The sequence below is a fragment of the Parambassis ranga genome, chromosome 9 (assembly GCF_900634625.1).
Source record: "Parambassis ranga chromosome 9, fParRan2.1, whole genome shotgun sequence".
Lineage (NCBI taxonomy): Eukaryota > Metazoa > Chordata > Actinopteri > Ambassidae > Parambassis > Parambassis ranga.
The window spans coordinates 14,498,516-14,513,550 of NC_041030.1; the positions used below are offsets into that span (position 1 = coordinate 14,498,516).

Below are 15,035 nucleotides of genomic sequence, written 5' to 3' on the forward strand. Positions count from 1 at the left end.
TGATGTTCTAGGTCTTATGTCTGTAATGCAAACCACAAGGGAGACGGCTGAACTCAGAACAGCTGACTGACTGTAGCGCTACGAGGAATGAGCGCTAGAAAAGTTTTTTCTTACACATCCAAACATTATCAGGCGAGAATCTCACAAAAAAAGCAAACGCCAATAAATGAAATCCCGACGACCCCTAACCTTCAGACAGAGGAAGTAGAGACATATATATTTTAAACCAAACCCCAGGGCTAGGCCTCCACAGTGGTTTCCTTGAAACACTATTCTCTTTTTGTTTCATTACGGCTGTTTGTTTTTTAGCTGTGGCGGGGGGAGTATATAACTAGCTGCTCTTAGAGAATGGCTTTGTTCATACAGGAAAGGAGCCTGGCCATGATAACATCTGTTGGCAAAACGGAGGTTTTGTTTAGGTCAAAGAGTGACGTACACAGCTGCACAGTAATAATATTTCCTAATTTCTTTGTATTTTTCCCATCAGCACTTTGGAATCAGTACTGACATTTGAATGTCAGTAGAATATGATCTCTGTTTAATTCACAATATAGTTAAAAGGGCCTGTACTGAGCATTATAGAGGTCATTAGAGATGAAACAGGATACTGAATAAAACCTATGAACAGTTGTATGTACTGGGACAAAACACACACCTTATTATACCGCAGTCATTCAGAAGAGCTGCACAGTTGACTTCTCTCAAGCTGTAAAATTACATTGTGAGTTTACCCACTTTTCATCTTTACAAACATCAGCCATTACCGCCTGCCGTGGCGCAGGCACTCCCAGCTCCCTTTGCCACATCTATAGCTTGTAATATTTCTCTCTTTTGATTTATGAGAAGCTCACAGAAGCACCTGCAGCCACCCCCTGTCTCCAATATGTCTGGCTGCCACGTTGTATTCTTATTGATCTGTCCATCTTCTTGCCTCTGTCCCAGAGATGAACACAAGATTGAATACCCCCATCAAACAGCTGGGAGACACAGCGGAGGCTGAATAAAACTGAAATGAAATGGATATTCAAAACGATGTCAAAGGCGCCTCAGGGCCTTTACGAGGAACTGTGGCCCCTTCATTTCATATCTGCTCCAGTGAGACAGACTTATGTAACAGTGGTGTCATATAGCCAAGTCAGTTGAAGCTGATGTCACTGGCATTGCTGTATAGAGTTTCATTGAGGTGTTAAGTAAACACTAATGGGAAAGAATAGACAACACAGTCAGTGATGAGGACAGTTAAAACTGAATGCACAGGCACAACGAGACATGTTATTATTATTATTGTATTATTGCAGCAGTCTATCATCAGCTTGATAAACAGACAAATGTGGCAAAGGTTGACTCATTTTTATTTGTCTGGGTGACAAAAAAAAAAAACGGTAAATCGTTTAAATAATGTTAACGCAGCTAAACTGTGCTGGGTTATTGTTGTCTGCCAAAATGAGTGTGTTTTTGGCTTTGAGATGCTGTCATGAGTGATGACAACCCTGCCTTTGGATATTCCTCACCCTGCAACTGCATCTCAGCTGGTGTCTTGTAACACATGAGTTGTTCCACTTGGAGAAAGTAAAGGGAGGGAGGGGGGGAGATGGGGTCAACTGAAAATAAGTGGCAGAATAACACAATGACAAATCCAAGAGCAGCAATGTGTGAAAGAGAAATTGGATGATGAAGCAAGTGGAAGGCTTGGAAAAAAAGAGAATAACCCTAAAGTCTGCCAGTACTGACTGACTCACTGCATGTGCTCGAGCAAACACACTAACAGCAAGCTGTCCTGGAAAAATATGTGTGAAATAATAAATGGATCATTTAGCAACTCATAAGTGGAGGTAAATAAAATTCTCTCTAACAAAGACACAGTGCGTGGAGTCTTTATCTCAACAGCATCGTGCCATACTCACTGTGCACAGATTACACTGAGGAGCATTGCAGTAAGAACATGACTGTCACGCTTCAAGTAACTTCATCATCAGTATGACACTGCACTGCCTCGTGGAAAACAAAGCTGTGGCGACAATAGCTTCCGTCCGAGGCTTACTATTCCAGTGAAACTGAAACTGGTTAGGCAGTTAAAACGTCAAACCTTTTAGGGAAGGTGTGCTTCACTTCTATTGCACATATTGCATGAGTCATTAATTAGTCATAGATCCCTGGGTCTGACACCAGCTAAAAGTGCAAGCAAGTCAGAGCAGGTCAGTGTAAGGATACAATTAACACTTCTTTGGCATGCGTTACAGTCTAAACATTGATTATTGTGTAATTTAAGGTGCACTAATCAATACTTATGCAGGAGTCAGAATCTATGTTTTGCTCTCATTAGCTTTATTTTCAGCCCCAGCACCCAGCTGCGTTTTTCATGAGAAGAAATAAAATGTTTAAAGTAATAGTAATGTTTAAAGATATTTCAACAAGTAGCTGGTGAAGACCAAAACAAAGCCAAAAATAATGACGGTGATACTTTTGTTTATCTTTTTTCTGCTGCTCCACACAACACAAATTTCAATTAACACTTCCACACCTCCACACTAAGAAGAAGAAGCCAGATAGAATAGAATTATAATTTGAAAAACATCCAGTTAGGCATGTTCATGTAAAAACACAAAAATAAGTAGTATAAATGAATCACGACTTCATATTTCCTATCCAATAACACTGGTGTGTACTGTATCTACAGTCTGCATCCATGCTGTATGTCATCTGGCCTGGTATTGTGTAGAAGCCTAGAGGAGGTTATCAATCATTTCATTCACAGCACACACTCACAAAGCAGCCAGGTTTCTGCAAGAGAATGCAGTGTAAGAAGAAGTGTTAAAAAATAAGAAGTGTTAGACTGTGTGGCCTTTTCAAGGGGAGTGAAGAGGGAGCACTCTTAATAAGCCTGAGTACAGCGTCACCTTGCACAGCGGGCTGGCAGAGATTGATGCTGTAGGTGAGCAACAGCTCTGTGTTTCTCTCTCTCTCTCTCTTTCACACACACACTCAGTGCTGGTGGTTCTCTGGGACAACACTGACTGATGACTTTGTCTCCTCTAAACTGACAGCGGGCCTCTGCCGTCTCCAAAAAAGCCCATTTTAAAATCTTCGCCTCCCAACAAAGTAACCTGGAGTGATAGAAAGCAATCTAAAGTTTGGCTGAGATTGACCCAGCTGCACTAGGAATCAATGACAATGTGCAATAGGAGAGAGAGCCTCAAAGAAATGAGATAACAATGCCTTATGTCTTGTTATCTTATTGACAAAATGTGAGGCATCTAAGGTGGCTTCCCTTGAGGCCACCGGGAGCAAAAAAAGGAAAGAAGAGAAGGAGCTGATAAGGAATGAGACTTGATGTCCTTTAACACTTAAAAAATAAACCTGAATTCCATATTTAAAGCACTGATTACCCACAACACACCCTCCGACATTTAGTAGAGAGGGAGAGAGAGAAAAATCCATGCAGCAATGCATTTCCAATCTTTGTTCTAAATATAGCTTTGCCTGTTCTTTCTCCCTGGTCTCTGAGGCGCTGGATTTACTTAATTGGATTACTACACACACTTTTCATTTCCTTTCTGGTTAGTGTTTAATGAAGTTTAGACAATCATACATCTCAATTTATTCATTGTGGGGCTGCAGGCGCCACCCCGCACATTTACAAAATGTTGGAAATAAATAGTTATTATCCTGCTCCGGAGTCTCCTCATGCAGTCCATTAATGTTGTGTATAAGTGTGTGTGTGTATATATATATATATATATATATATATATATATATATATATATATATATATATAAACAACAATATTAACTCTGCATTTTTCTGTATTGTTCCATGGTAGGAAGGTGTGTGAGGACAAACCCATTATAATTCCAGAGATAAAGATGTAAATTTAAAGCTCATTGATGCTCATGGAGATCAGAGGCTGGGCCTTTTGGTCCTATAGACATGCTGTGTAAGGGGCTGCAGAGCCACATGACTGGTCGGAGTGAGGAAGGTGGTTCACTTTTTCATGTGGACAGCTGGGTGTGTACATGTATGTGTGCGTATGTTATGGATGCACGATGGAGAGAAAGCTATAGCCAGCCTAAGACAAAGGGTGTGTGGTTGCCTGGGGTGTAAAATATCAATCCATCCAGTTATAAGGAGGAACCAAATCCTAATCTAAAAAGAAAGCAAGCACATTAGAAGCACTGTGATGCTCAGGTAAATGTTCTGCTGGGAAACCTTTGACACGTACCAGGTACCTACACATTGTGGTTGGAGGAGCGTGACGCACAGTTCAAAAAGTTGCCCTGGTCTCCAAATTCCCTAGATTTTAATCTGTCTAAGCCTTTGTGGGATGTGCTGGAAAAATAAGCAGGCTCCATGGAGGAACCACCTCAGAGGATCACAGTAGGCTGATGGGACATCAAAGGTCCTGATATATATGTATATATACAAGTCAGGTACTGTTAATAGTTGATCAGTTCATGGATGTATGTATTTTAGACAGAAAGATATTATCTTTTTTAATCTTTATAAGCCTTATTCTTTCAGTGCCTGGCTTGCGCACCACAGGCCTGACACAGAAAGAAGGACTAATCCATTATCAAGGTGCAATGAATAATACAGATCGTCCTGAAAGCTCCTCTTTACTCATGGATGCACACACACACACACACAGAGTCAGTCAGTCACATGGTACATAGGGTCGTGAAAGAGAGAGAGAGAAAAATCTTGCATGAGGTTTTAATGGAGCCTGACAAGCTCATCCTCCATTTTCAGAGACTAATGCTTGACTCTTGACAACTATGACAGGCCTGGATTGTCGTTGCAACACTGTCACTGGATTTGCTACACCCATCCAATTCAGCAACACAATACAATCCAGCAGACCGTGGATGACATCTTAGTTGGATTTCTCTCACCTTAATCAATAAATTACAGCAACCAGAATACACTGTAGTCTATGACAGTTGAGTGAATGTCCCTACTGTCTGACAGTCTATGAAGGAGAACGGGACCAGGATGCTTTGCTGTGTATGTTTACAGAATGTTCACAGATTTCCAAGGAATATTTATTTCGTTTGTAATCTCAAGGCCAACACAGTGTGTGTGTGTTTGTGTGTGTGTCAACAGTAAAATGGGAGGACACGTTTACTGTGCGTGTTTTCTTGTGTGCCATGGCGTGAATCATATCCATCTGTTTCTCTGGTCGTGTTGTCTTTTCCACATCTCTCTTCCTCTGTCTTTTTCTGGAAATGGGAGTGTAAGTGGCTCTGACAATAGTCAAGTTATCAATCCATTTGTAAGGTGATGTCAATTCCTTGCAGGAAACGTATTAGACGGCACGCGTCATTCTCTGTGATATGCGCTGATGTATCATTGAATCGTTGTGCAATTTCTGTCACATACTGCAATGCAGACTGCAATGACATCCAATCTAGAGATCAACTTTCCACATCCTTCTGCCTTTACATGCATCATTGTAATATGAGAGAAATAACAGGAAATGATCAAATGTGGTGGGTGTGTCTTATCTTTCAATATTAATAAAATGAAACAATAGAAATAGCCAGAGGGGTAGACAGAGAAGGTCGTTAAAAACTGTGGTAAAGTGTTGCAATGTGTGCGTGTGAGCTGTCACACCACTGAGATGAGAAAAAAAAAGATGAGAAAAAAAACATCAATAGGTTAGAGGCTGTAACAGTTGATCGAATATTTTTGCTTGGTTAGCATGAAAAAAGTCAAACCACAGTTGGAAACACACACACTGTTTGTATCCCAGCAGCCCACTCTCTCATGACATCACCACTGACTGCTCTGTGTCCCCTCCCAGTTTATAACATAGCTGGGAGACAACTACTCCCATAAGATACCCAGCCTAAGTATGACTAATCAAAACAAGACAGCAGAAAAACCCAACAACATGTTTATCATAATATTTCTGCAGCCCTGGAAACACAGTCTCAGTATTACAGCACCTCTGTGTGCTTGCTATTTCTGACTTGCCCTCACGTTTACGGATCAACTGAAGCATTTAGTGTGGGAGAAAATGACAGGAAATGTCTGGCCCATTTAACAATAAATTTCCCTGAGTACATCTGAACTGAGCTCGGAAAAAAAAAAAAAAACACGCTAAGCCGGGCTGAGGAAACTATGCAACAACAAACATGCTGGCTAATATATATGTGAACAAATTCTCAGCTTTATGTGCTTTACAATAAGTCACACACACTCTCCAACACACATAATTCACACAATACTCACCATATCCAGGAGTGCCTTCTAAAAGGAAAGTGGCTGAGGTGCATCATGGATCGATCACTGGGAACACCTGGACATTGTCCAGGCTTCATAACAAAGTTGTGTCAGGACTGAGAGCTATCTCTCTAGCTATCTATCTACAGACACTGCCCCACAGCATCCGCAGGCCCCAGCAAAACATGTAATGTCCCATAGTAAAGTCTACTGCTGTGATGCACACATTCATAACAGTCCTCCAGTAGACAGTCCCTCTTAAACTTCTAGCCACACTTTTTTTGGTCCTAGGGCATCATTACAAAAAGCAGCAGCTCATATCTAAAAAAGGCGATCTTAAACATCAAACAATATAGCACCATAAAATCCATTGATGTTCAGAAGGAAAATAAAATCTCCAATAAAAATGTGATGATGGCTGAAGAACAGAAAATGGAAGCAGCAGACTTAAGCCCAATGTGAACTGAGTTTTGAAGCAGGACAGTCTCAGCAGTGCAAGCGCACAGGCAGCCACCCAGCAGGACCGGCTAAGCTCTCCAGCCGCTGCTCTTTTTTCCGTGGGATTCTTCCAGCAAAGGTTTGGAAATTACTGTCCCACATCCACATGGTGAACCGGTTCAGGGACTCATTCCTCCGGAAAACATTCCTTTTCCTGACAGCCAACGACGCCGGTTGGAGAGCCAGCGGTAGTCACACCAGCATGACAGAGCATGTTAAACACACAGTCACTCACACACTCACATTCGCTTGCATCCTCTCGGCTTTGCCCCCTTTTGTCTCTATTATTTTGTGCCTCCGTCTCTGGTCTGCCCTTTCGCAACCTCCCAAGGAGAGAAGTGAGGAAGTAGAGAAAAAGAAAGAAAAAAAAACACAGTAAAGCGTCTCCTCAGTGTCTCCCCTGCTCTCTGTCTTGCTGTTGCTCGTCTCTCTCATTCTCCCTCCTCCCTCCCTTCCTCCCTCCTCCCTCTTTGCTCCAGTCAGTGGGATGTCCTGACCCTGTGTAATAGGTGTGCCTGCCGTATCCACTCAGCTAAACCTATTGATCCTCTTAACACTTCATTCAGAGAAGAACAAGTCTGCACATGTACAATTAATATACACACAGGGGTCCATTTACTGACTCGGAAGGTCTCCAGTGTATATAGTATTATAGGGGATAATTCCATTCATTTCCTCCCTTAAATCTCCTGCTCTGCTTTTCTTGAGTACCATATGTTCATTTATTATGACCTCCCTTCATCATAACAACACAAGCATTGCCTTGTCACTTGTTTTGTTTTCTTTTTTTTGGGTGGTTTTGTGACTCCAAGCACACACTCTGTCTGTCTCTTGTGTCTGCATGCATGCCACTGACCCATAAAATGTCAAGCCACACAACAAATGGCATCTTATTTTCTGCCTCTTGCGTGTGTGTAAGTAACATATAGTTTGCGTGTGTGACTACGAAAGCATGCAGGGGGCCTCTCAGGGCACGTTTGCTTCAAGAAGCTTGTTATACAGGATGCCATTGCCCTAACTGCAGTATAATGCATTCCTGTGTTCTTACACCAGCAGCTTCAGGCTCCAGATGGAGTCTGTAATTCCGCCTATAAGCCAAACGGCAATCAAAAACGGTGAATGTCTTTTTGTCTACTCAATTATAAAGATAACAAGATAAGCCACAGCAAATCTGAAATGTATTAAATTGAGTGTCATTTAGAGTACATATCTGTTTGCCTGCATGTGTATAAGTGACTTAACATGCACATATCAATTTAGGAATTGTTGCATGATTGGTGTTGGCAAGGAAGCAGTGAGTCGAGGTTGGGGTTAGCACACTAAGGTTGTGTTTGTGTGAGCGTGTCTCTGTGTGTTTTGCATTTAAAGCCATAGCTGTGGCTAAGCTCCAATTGCTGCGGTCTGAAAAACAGGATCCAGCACTGCTTCTTACACACATCCTGCCCAACACACACGTCAGCAGCTTCTCAACTCCTGCCAAAAGTGAAACCACCTCACAGCCTCTGTAAGCCTGCACCTACAGCCACAACAGCCAATCTCAAACAGGGTGGAGGAGCACTGAGCGCTGAGGAATCTGCAGCTATCTGGGGAGATGTGGAAGAAGTTTTTATGTGCAGAGGGCGGGGTTTACTGTTTAGGTAGCAAAATTAAATGTAAGTGTCTTTAAAGGGTCAACATTAAAAGCAGCTGCAAAGCACCTGTAACTCATTATGTACACATGCAGAAAAACACATTAAGTCTCCATCTGTCTGTCAGATTTATTCTTAAAACAATCACACATCCTGCATGCAAATGAACAGCAATATATACACACTGTATATCTCGGTGTGTATGTGCGTGCAAGTGTGTGGTGTTGCATAATCTTAGTGCCTGCTTTGGGGGATGTTGGCCCCTGCTCTACTCAACGCTGGTGAGCTGTCACGACTCATCCAGCAACCTGAAAGAGAGAGAGAGAGGCTGGAGGTGAAAGTATGTAAAGGCATAAACAAATAGATACAGAAGAGGGGGAAGAGAGATGGAGACAGAGGCGCTGGTGAAAGGATGAAGAGGATGACCAGTGCAGATGTGATACGAGGTGACACTAATGTAAAAATATAAAATGGAGCCCTGATGCAGGGACACTGACACCTTGAAATAACAATATGCGCGCAACACAAAGCTAACCCAATAACATATTGCAGCCATAAACTACTGGAACAGTATTAGCATATCATCATCTGCTTATAAGCAGAATGATGCATTTTCCATCTACACAAATCACATCATATTTGAATCAGGGGGCTTTTTCTATTACATTAGCTGGCTGTCTCTGTAACTGGCCATCAAGATGACAGGGCCAGGTTACACAACCACACAAATACATATCACAATTTCATGTGTACTGACATTCAGCAAAAAATTCAAATTTTACTGTGGATCGATTGTACAGAGAACCAAAGCTGAACAGCCTCTACAGTCATAATCACAGCGCTGCCAGCAGCACAGCTGGAGCTCCAGGTATTTGAAAAACAACACACGTATAACTCTTTAGCTCATAAAACCTTCCAAGGAATGCAGAGTAAGCTTTGTAACAAGAAGATCAATATATTGCAAGCTGCTGTCTATTCACACCTCACCACATGAAAGAACAGAAGCCATATGATATTTCCGTATACCACTATTAGCCGATTGAAACTAAAAATGAATCTTCAAAAGCACAGATGAACAATCACCACATTCATATTATTTTTAACATTCAAAGTGAAAACATTTCAAACAAAACTGAGGATCGTACACATCGTTCCTTTGAGGCAGGCCAACTGTCCATCACTCTGTGTGTCGCCGTGGAAATGCCTTGGGCCCGGTCCTCTTCCCTGCCATTCACAGATGGTTATGCAGTGGCATTTTAGCAAAGGTTAACTCATTCCCCGTTCAAATCAGATATTTGTAATTAGATTCCCACATCTAATAGGGACATGGAGACTTCAAGGGCCATTTGTAGAATGTGAAGAATGTTTAAGTGGGCAAAAAAAGGAAAAAAAAAACACTCACATGTGGAGCAGTCTTTGATTTTTTTGTCTTTGAATTTATTGGAAAAAAATATCTAAGGGTGCAACAAAACAGCTGTGCTTGATGGTAAATGTGCAAAATGTGCACACATCTTTAAAGGATTATTTGAATATAAGGCTGTTTATGTAAATATACATATTATTTTGTATATTAATATACATAATCAACTAAAAATGGGGGAAAATGCACAAGAAATCCTACATATTTAGTCCAATAAAGAGATACTACATATATAATAGAGCAAAGATGATGTCTAATATGCTTTATGTATATAACATTACGGCTTGATATGTCTTCAGTCGCTCCACCTTAGTATTAGCAGCCAATCACAGTGCCAATATTATGACAGTGCTCGGGCGGCTTGGCTGAAAAACAGTGTGTGATATTACATTTACAAATACATCAAAACATTAAGTGTTCCTCAGTGCATACTAAAACATGGATTAAGCTAAATTTGACAGCAGTTTAATTAGGCTCATAATATGATTAATTAGTACACACTGATATACAGCACATTATTTATAACAAAAAAAGAAGATTTAGGCTCTCACACTGTCAATCTACCAGACACACTGATAATTATAGCGTGCATGTTCTCATCACTTCGCTGCAACATCAAAATGGGTATTTTACGAAAGGGAAAATTATAAGTTTGGTGGTTTTAAAACTAAATTATTAACAGTATGTAAATAAAAGCTGATGTGATGTGTTGCATTGCAAAGATATTGCTGCTTGCTAAACAGATAGCACTGCTGTATAATAATACACCGGATGGAACAGCGCCTTAAGCCAAAACATGACAGCGCTCATATTTCAGGCTAGATTCTTAAAGTCATCAAGAACAGTCCTACAATGTCCCCTCCCCCTGCTACTGACAGCAGGTGGTGCCAAGGCTGGATGATGATATGTTAGCAGTGTCTGAATATCTCGTTCATGCACACAGATTCACACAAATGTTTTTTTAGCATTTCATTTTCACCATGTGTGACAGAAAAGACACTTAATCTGCCTTCATTTATAAATCATCTCAATCAGATGGTGGGCCAGGCACCATCGTTTTAAAAGCCCTCATGAATATCCAGTTAAAAACCACCACTATAAGCGGCGCTTTGACTGCTTCATGAGGCTGTTTTTCCAAGAGCAGGTACAGATGGGAACACACTGAACTATCAGTGGTCCATTACCACAGGCAATCTTCACTACAACACCATCTGGTGAGGACGGGCCTCACTAACAGTTGGGGTTCTTTTCTCTAATATCTTTATTATCCCATTACATACTGTGGAGAGACTATATAACTTTAACTGAATCAACAATAATGTGTGGCAAACATTCCAAAAAACCATGTACAGCACTAACAAAGTCATGTTATTGATAGTTAAACAATGTCCTCTATTAGCCTTTTAATACTCTACCTGTACTGTAAATGTATCTTACAGTAAATGGCATCTCTTACACTATAGTTAGACCATTCCAGTGCACCTGCATTCAATAAATTGCTTAAAGCAGAGCTGCAGGATTTATTGCTGTCTGGTATTTCCCACTTGACGTCACAAGATTCACAGGCGTGTCCACACAAGTGACAAACATAGAGAAGGCATATGTCTTTGTCCATTCATGAGGTGTAAAGCTGTAGCCACAATCCTTTTTTATTCACTTTCTGGGAAGTTAGGCAGCAAGTTGTCAAATACAGCAAAGGCAATGAGATTTTTTTTTCCTCTAGTCCCACCATTTTCAAAATAGTTTTGCCTGGTTAGCTGCACATGTACATTCAGTTCTAATGCAGTGAGGCATTTGGTAAACTTTGTTCTGCGTCAGTGGTTTCACAGCAACAAACGCACTGTGGCAAGAAATGCACTGATTTGGGTGGCACAGTGTGTCCAGAATGACCTGCCTCTGCCTCCACAAACTGTCAGAGATATGACAATATACAGGTACAAAGGATAATACAGCTAAAGATCACAATGATTATCTTGTGTTCTGCCAATTGCTATTGCATTGTGCTTTTGATCTGCGGCCAACAGAGCATACACTGAACGCTGCGCTGCACATTTCAATGAGAGCTTTGTGCCTGAGCCGTCAAATTAAGCTCACCAATCACCCCACGGGGAGGAGTACATTTTAGAAGCTGCTGACGACTCTGGCACTGCACTAGATTGAGTGTCATAAAATTTGACTGCTTACCAGTCAGAGGACTGTATTGTATCTCCTTATTATTGTTCCCACCTCTGTGCACTGCTGGAGATTAAGATAGCCGATAGTACATCCATCTATTTATCTTCTGTACAGGGGCATGGGGGGGCTAGAGCCACTATTAAGGCAACTAAATGTTGTCTGATGCTTTAAAAACAAAAATGTGATTTCTCAGTGTGATTTTGTTTGAGACTGTAGCAATTCAAAACAACATTAACTTGCATTTAACTGTGTCCTCCTGGCTTGTACTATATTTATCAGTAGAGGTCACCAGTGTAGCCAGTGTCATGTGATAAACTGTCTTGCTTTAATTGCCTGTTGCTATATCTGCCAGGGCAGATATTTGCTTGCTGGTGCATAGTGCTGCCATCATACACAGTCTTATTAATGCAGCTACTCATTTTTCAATTTCTCTAACCTTGTTGCGTACAGTGGATTTTCCTCTCCTAAATCAATATAAGTATCAACCGTCCACACCTTCCATTCCCAGCCATGGTGTCAGCTCTGTTGCTCAACCCCTCCAAAAATAGACTTTCCTGCATTGCACCAACGTTGTGTCACTGTTGCAGCCGCGGCGCTCCACTGGCTCCCCCTGCACTGCCTGAGCTTTAATCACAGCACTGGATGAACCTAGTGTCTATCTGGGTGTTATTAGTGGATCCTCTGAGGGATGATATAATGACCCAGTGATGACCTGCAGCGATATGGTAATTACTATAGGAAAACGCAGATCACTCTTACTCTCCATAAAGGAGCAGGGATTGCACTGAGAGGCTGCTGGGGATGTATCTAGTGAGCAAAAGCCAGAAGTTATTCACTGCTTTGGGCTTCTTCTGGTTATTTATTGTATGTTTTAGCATTTAAGGGCAATTTCCTACTTTCCTTTATCTGTTATGTTAGCATACATATTTCATTTGCCCTTAAAGAAAACAAAAGTCCATCTGCATTCAAACATATTCCACTTTGCTAACAATATATTTTTTTGGCATTGACATGAAGGTGGAATAAGAAGTTCATAATTATACAGTACGCATGTAAAAGCCTCATGCATATACCTCAAGCTATGAACATGTTCATACAATCTCCATTCTTAGAATTCTAATGTGTGACTAGAGTAAGAAACTGACCTGACAGCTGAAATTCAAAATCACACATTGCGGAGAAAACACACACACACACACACAAAACAGCTACTGAAAGAAAAAGCAAGTGCATGAGAAAATATGAATTCCCGCTCATTGAGATATGCATGAAAGTTTTCAAAAATGAGCAACAGATGGAACTTGTGTTAAATTGATTCCAACATGTTTGCCTCTAACTGCCTTAAATTCCATTAAAGGAAATGAATTATAAAGAAGGAGCAGCATGTATGAATGAGCACTGTGGGGGAATCGTGTGACATTAAATTGTTAAAGTAATTACATGTTAGGAGGAGGAGGCACGCAGGCTGTAAAATCATCTTACTCTAGAAATGGCTCAGTCTGTGACAGTCTGCAAACTCTGGAGGAAACCACTGAACTTTGCTCACACAGGACAGCACACGCCCTTTCAAGTACTTGTATAATTGGCTCATGGATGTCTAAGTGATAAAACACGAGCACAAGCAGAATCTACACAACACACACACACAACTTATAAAAATCCATATTTAGTTTTTACGCATCACCCAAAGCAATTAAAGGGGCCAGTATGACAGCAGACACGTGAAAAAATGTTGAGTTTGTCCAGTTGAACATGCAGCTGTCATATTTTGGAACATTTAAAATGAATTCTCATGTGCATGTATACAGACAGTGATGAATATGTTATGATAAAATCAGTCTTTCTAAGCTATAATGTCTTCTACCCAAAGCACACAAATGCCAAGTGAAGTATCTAATTATCTAGCCTGTTATGTTCATGTTACTGTGACCTATGTTAATCCCTGACTATTGTTACACTATGTCATGCTGCTACACTACGTCGTGTTTGCTTCTCGACTGGATATGACAGGAAAGGCTGAGGAGCAGACAGCGATGGCCATGCCACCCTTGTCGGCCATCATAGCTCTCATGACATTTAAAAGTCAAACCTTCAACCCTCCTCTCCTTCAAACTCACCTCAGCATCACCACATGAAAGCTGTCAGCACACAAGAAAACCATGGGTGGGAACATGGTGGCTACAAGCTAGGAGAGGAGAGGAGAGGAGAGGAGAGACAGCTTCTTTAAATGTTTTATAAGATGCAGTGTTGCAAGTGGAGATGGGAAGGGAAATGGAGTTTTAAGATGTGTAAAGATTCAGTAAAAGTCACTGAGTGGGTGAGAAGCGATCCGTGAGAGGCTTGTTACATTTCTGAGAAATCTGTGTGAGGCCGGTGCCAGTTCAGGTTGGCAGGATGAACTCCCAACATAATCTTGAACTGAAAGCAGCTCATTCAGTCCCACACTCAGACAGTGTTGTGGTAGTTGTTGGAAGAGTGAAGAATGAAAGAAGGATGGATTGTTTTCGTCACGTAGCGCATATGGTCTACTCTGTGTTGATGGTTTGCACATTTTAGCACACATTTCAGTTGCATTAACCATGTGGGTGGAGGAATCGGTGTGTCAATGATGGTTGTCAATGAGTTTTAAAAGTGAGAAGTCATTACTTAAAGTGCAACTCAAAGCATAACCACAGATTCCTGCATCGAAAGCAACTGACACAAATGTTTTGCAGCTTAAAAATGAAAAAAAATTCAACCCCGATCACAACACATGTACAGTTGGAATGAACAAGGAAATCATCTGTACAGACCAAAGTCCTTTTTGTACCATGTATCTGATGCTTTTTTTTTTAACACAGAGATCTATGGGAATTAACTAGTTTCCTTTCGAAGCACTAGCTGTTGTTACTGGTGCACTACATGTGTTAACACCGCCTGTAGATCAGCTGGGACAGTGTGAAACAATTGGTTGTTTATTTGTGTATCCCTGTGATTGTAAAAGAATGACTTTACAGTGTCTGTAGAGGTCAAAGGGGTGACAGTGGGATCAGATAAGGCACATAAACACGGTCTTATTGAAGCTGGTTGGAAATCCTATTAAGGTGAGACAC

The 15,035-nt window shown here is 41.1% G+C and overlaps 1 protein-coding gene across 2 annotated transcripts in view; it reads right to left on the bottom strand.

The window, feature by feature from the left end:
- The window catches only part of pde4d (phosphodiesterase 4D, cAMP-specific), a 134,247-nt gene that overhangs the window by 37,519 nt on the left and 81,693 nt on the right, over nt 1-15,035 (bottom strand). The window contains exon 1 of one of the 2 annotated variants that reach the window (XM_028413317.1): nt 6,232-7,120. The exons of the other annotated variant lie outside the window; for it this stretch is intronic. Coding sequence (XP_028269118.1) covers nt 6,232-6,320 — 89 coding nt within the window. The 5' untranslated portion in view covers nt 6,321-7,120. Of the gene's footprint in view, nt 1-6,231; nt 7,121-15,035 lie in introns of those variants that run through there. 2 annotated transcript variants of the gene reach the window in all.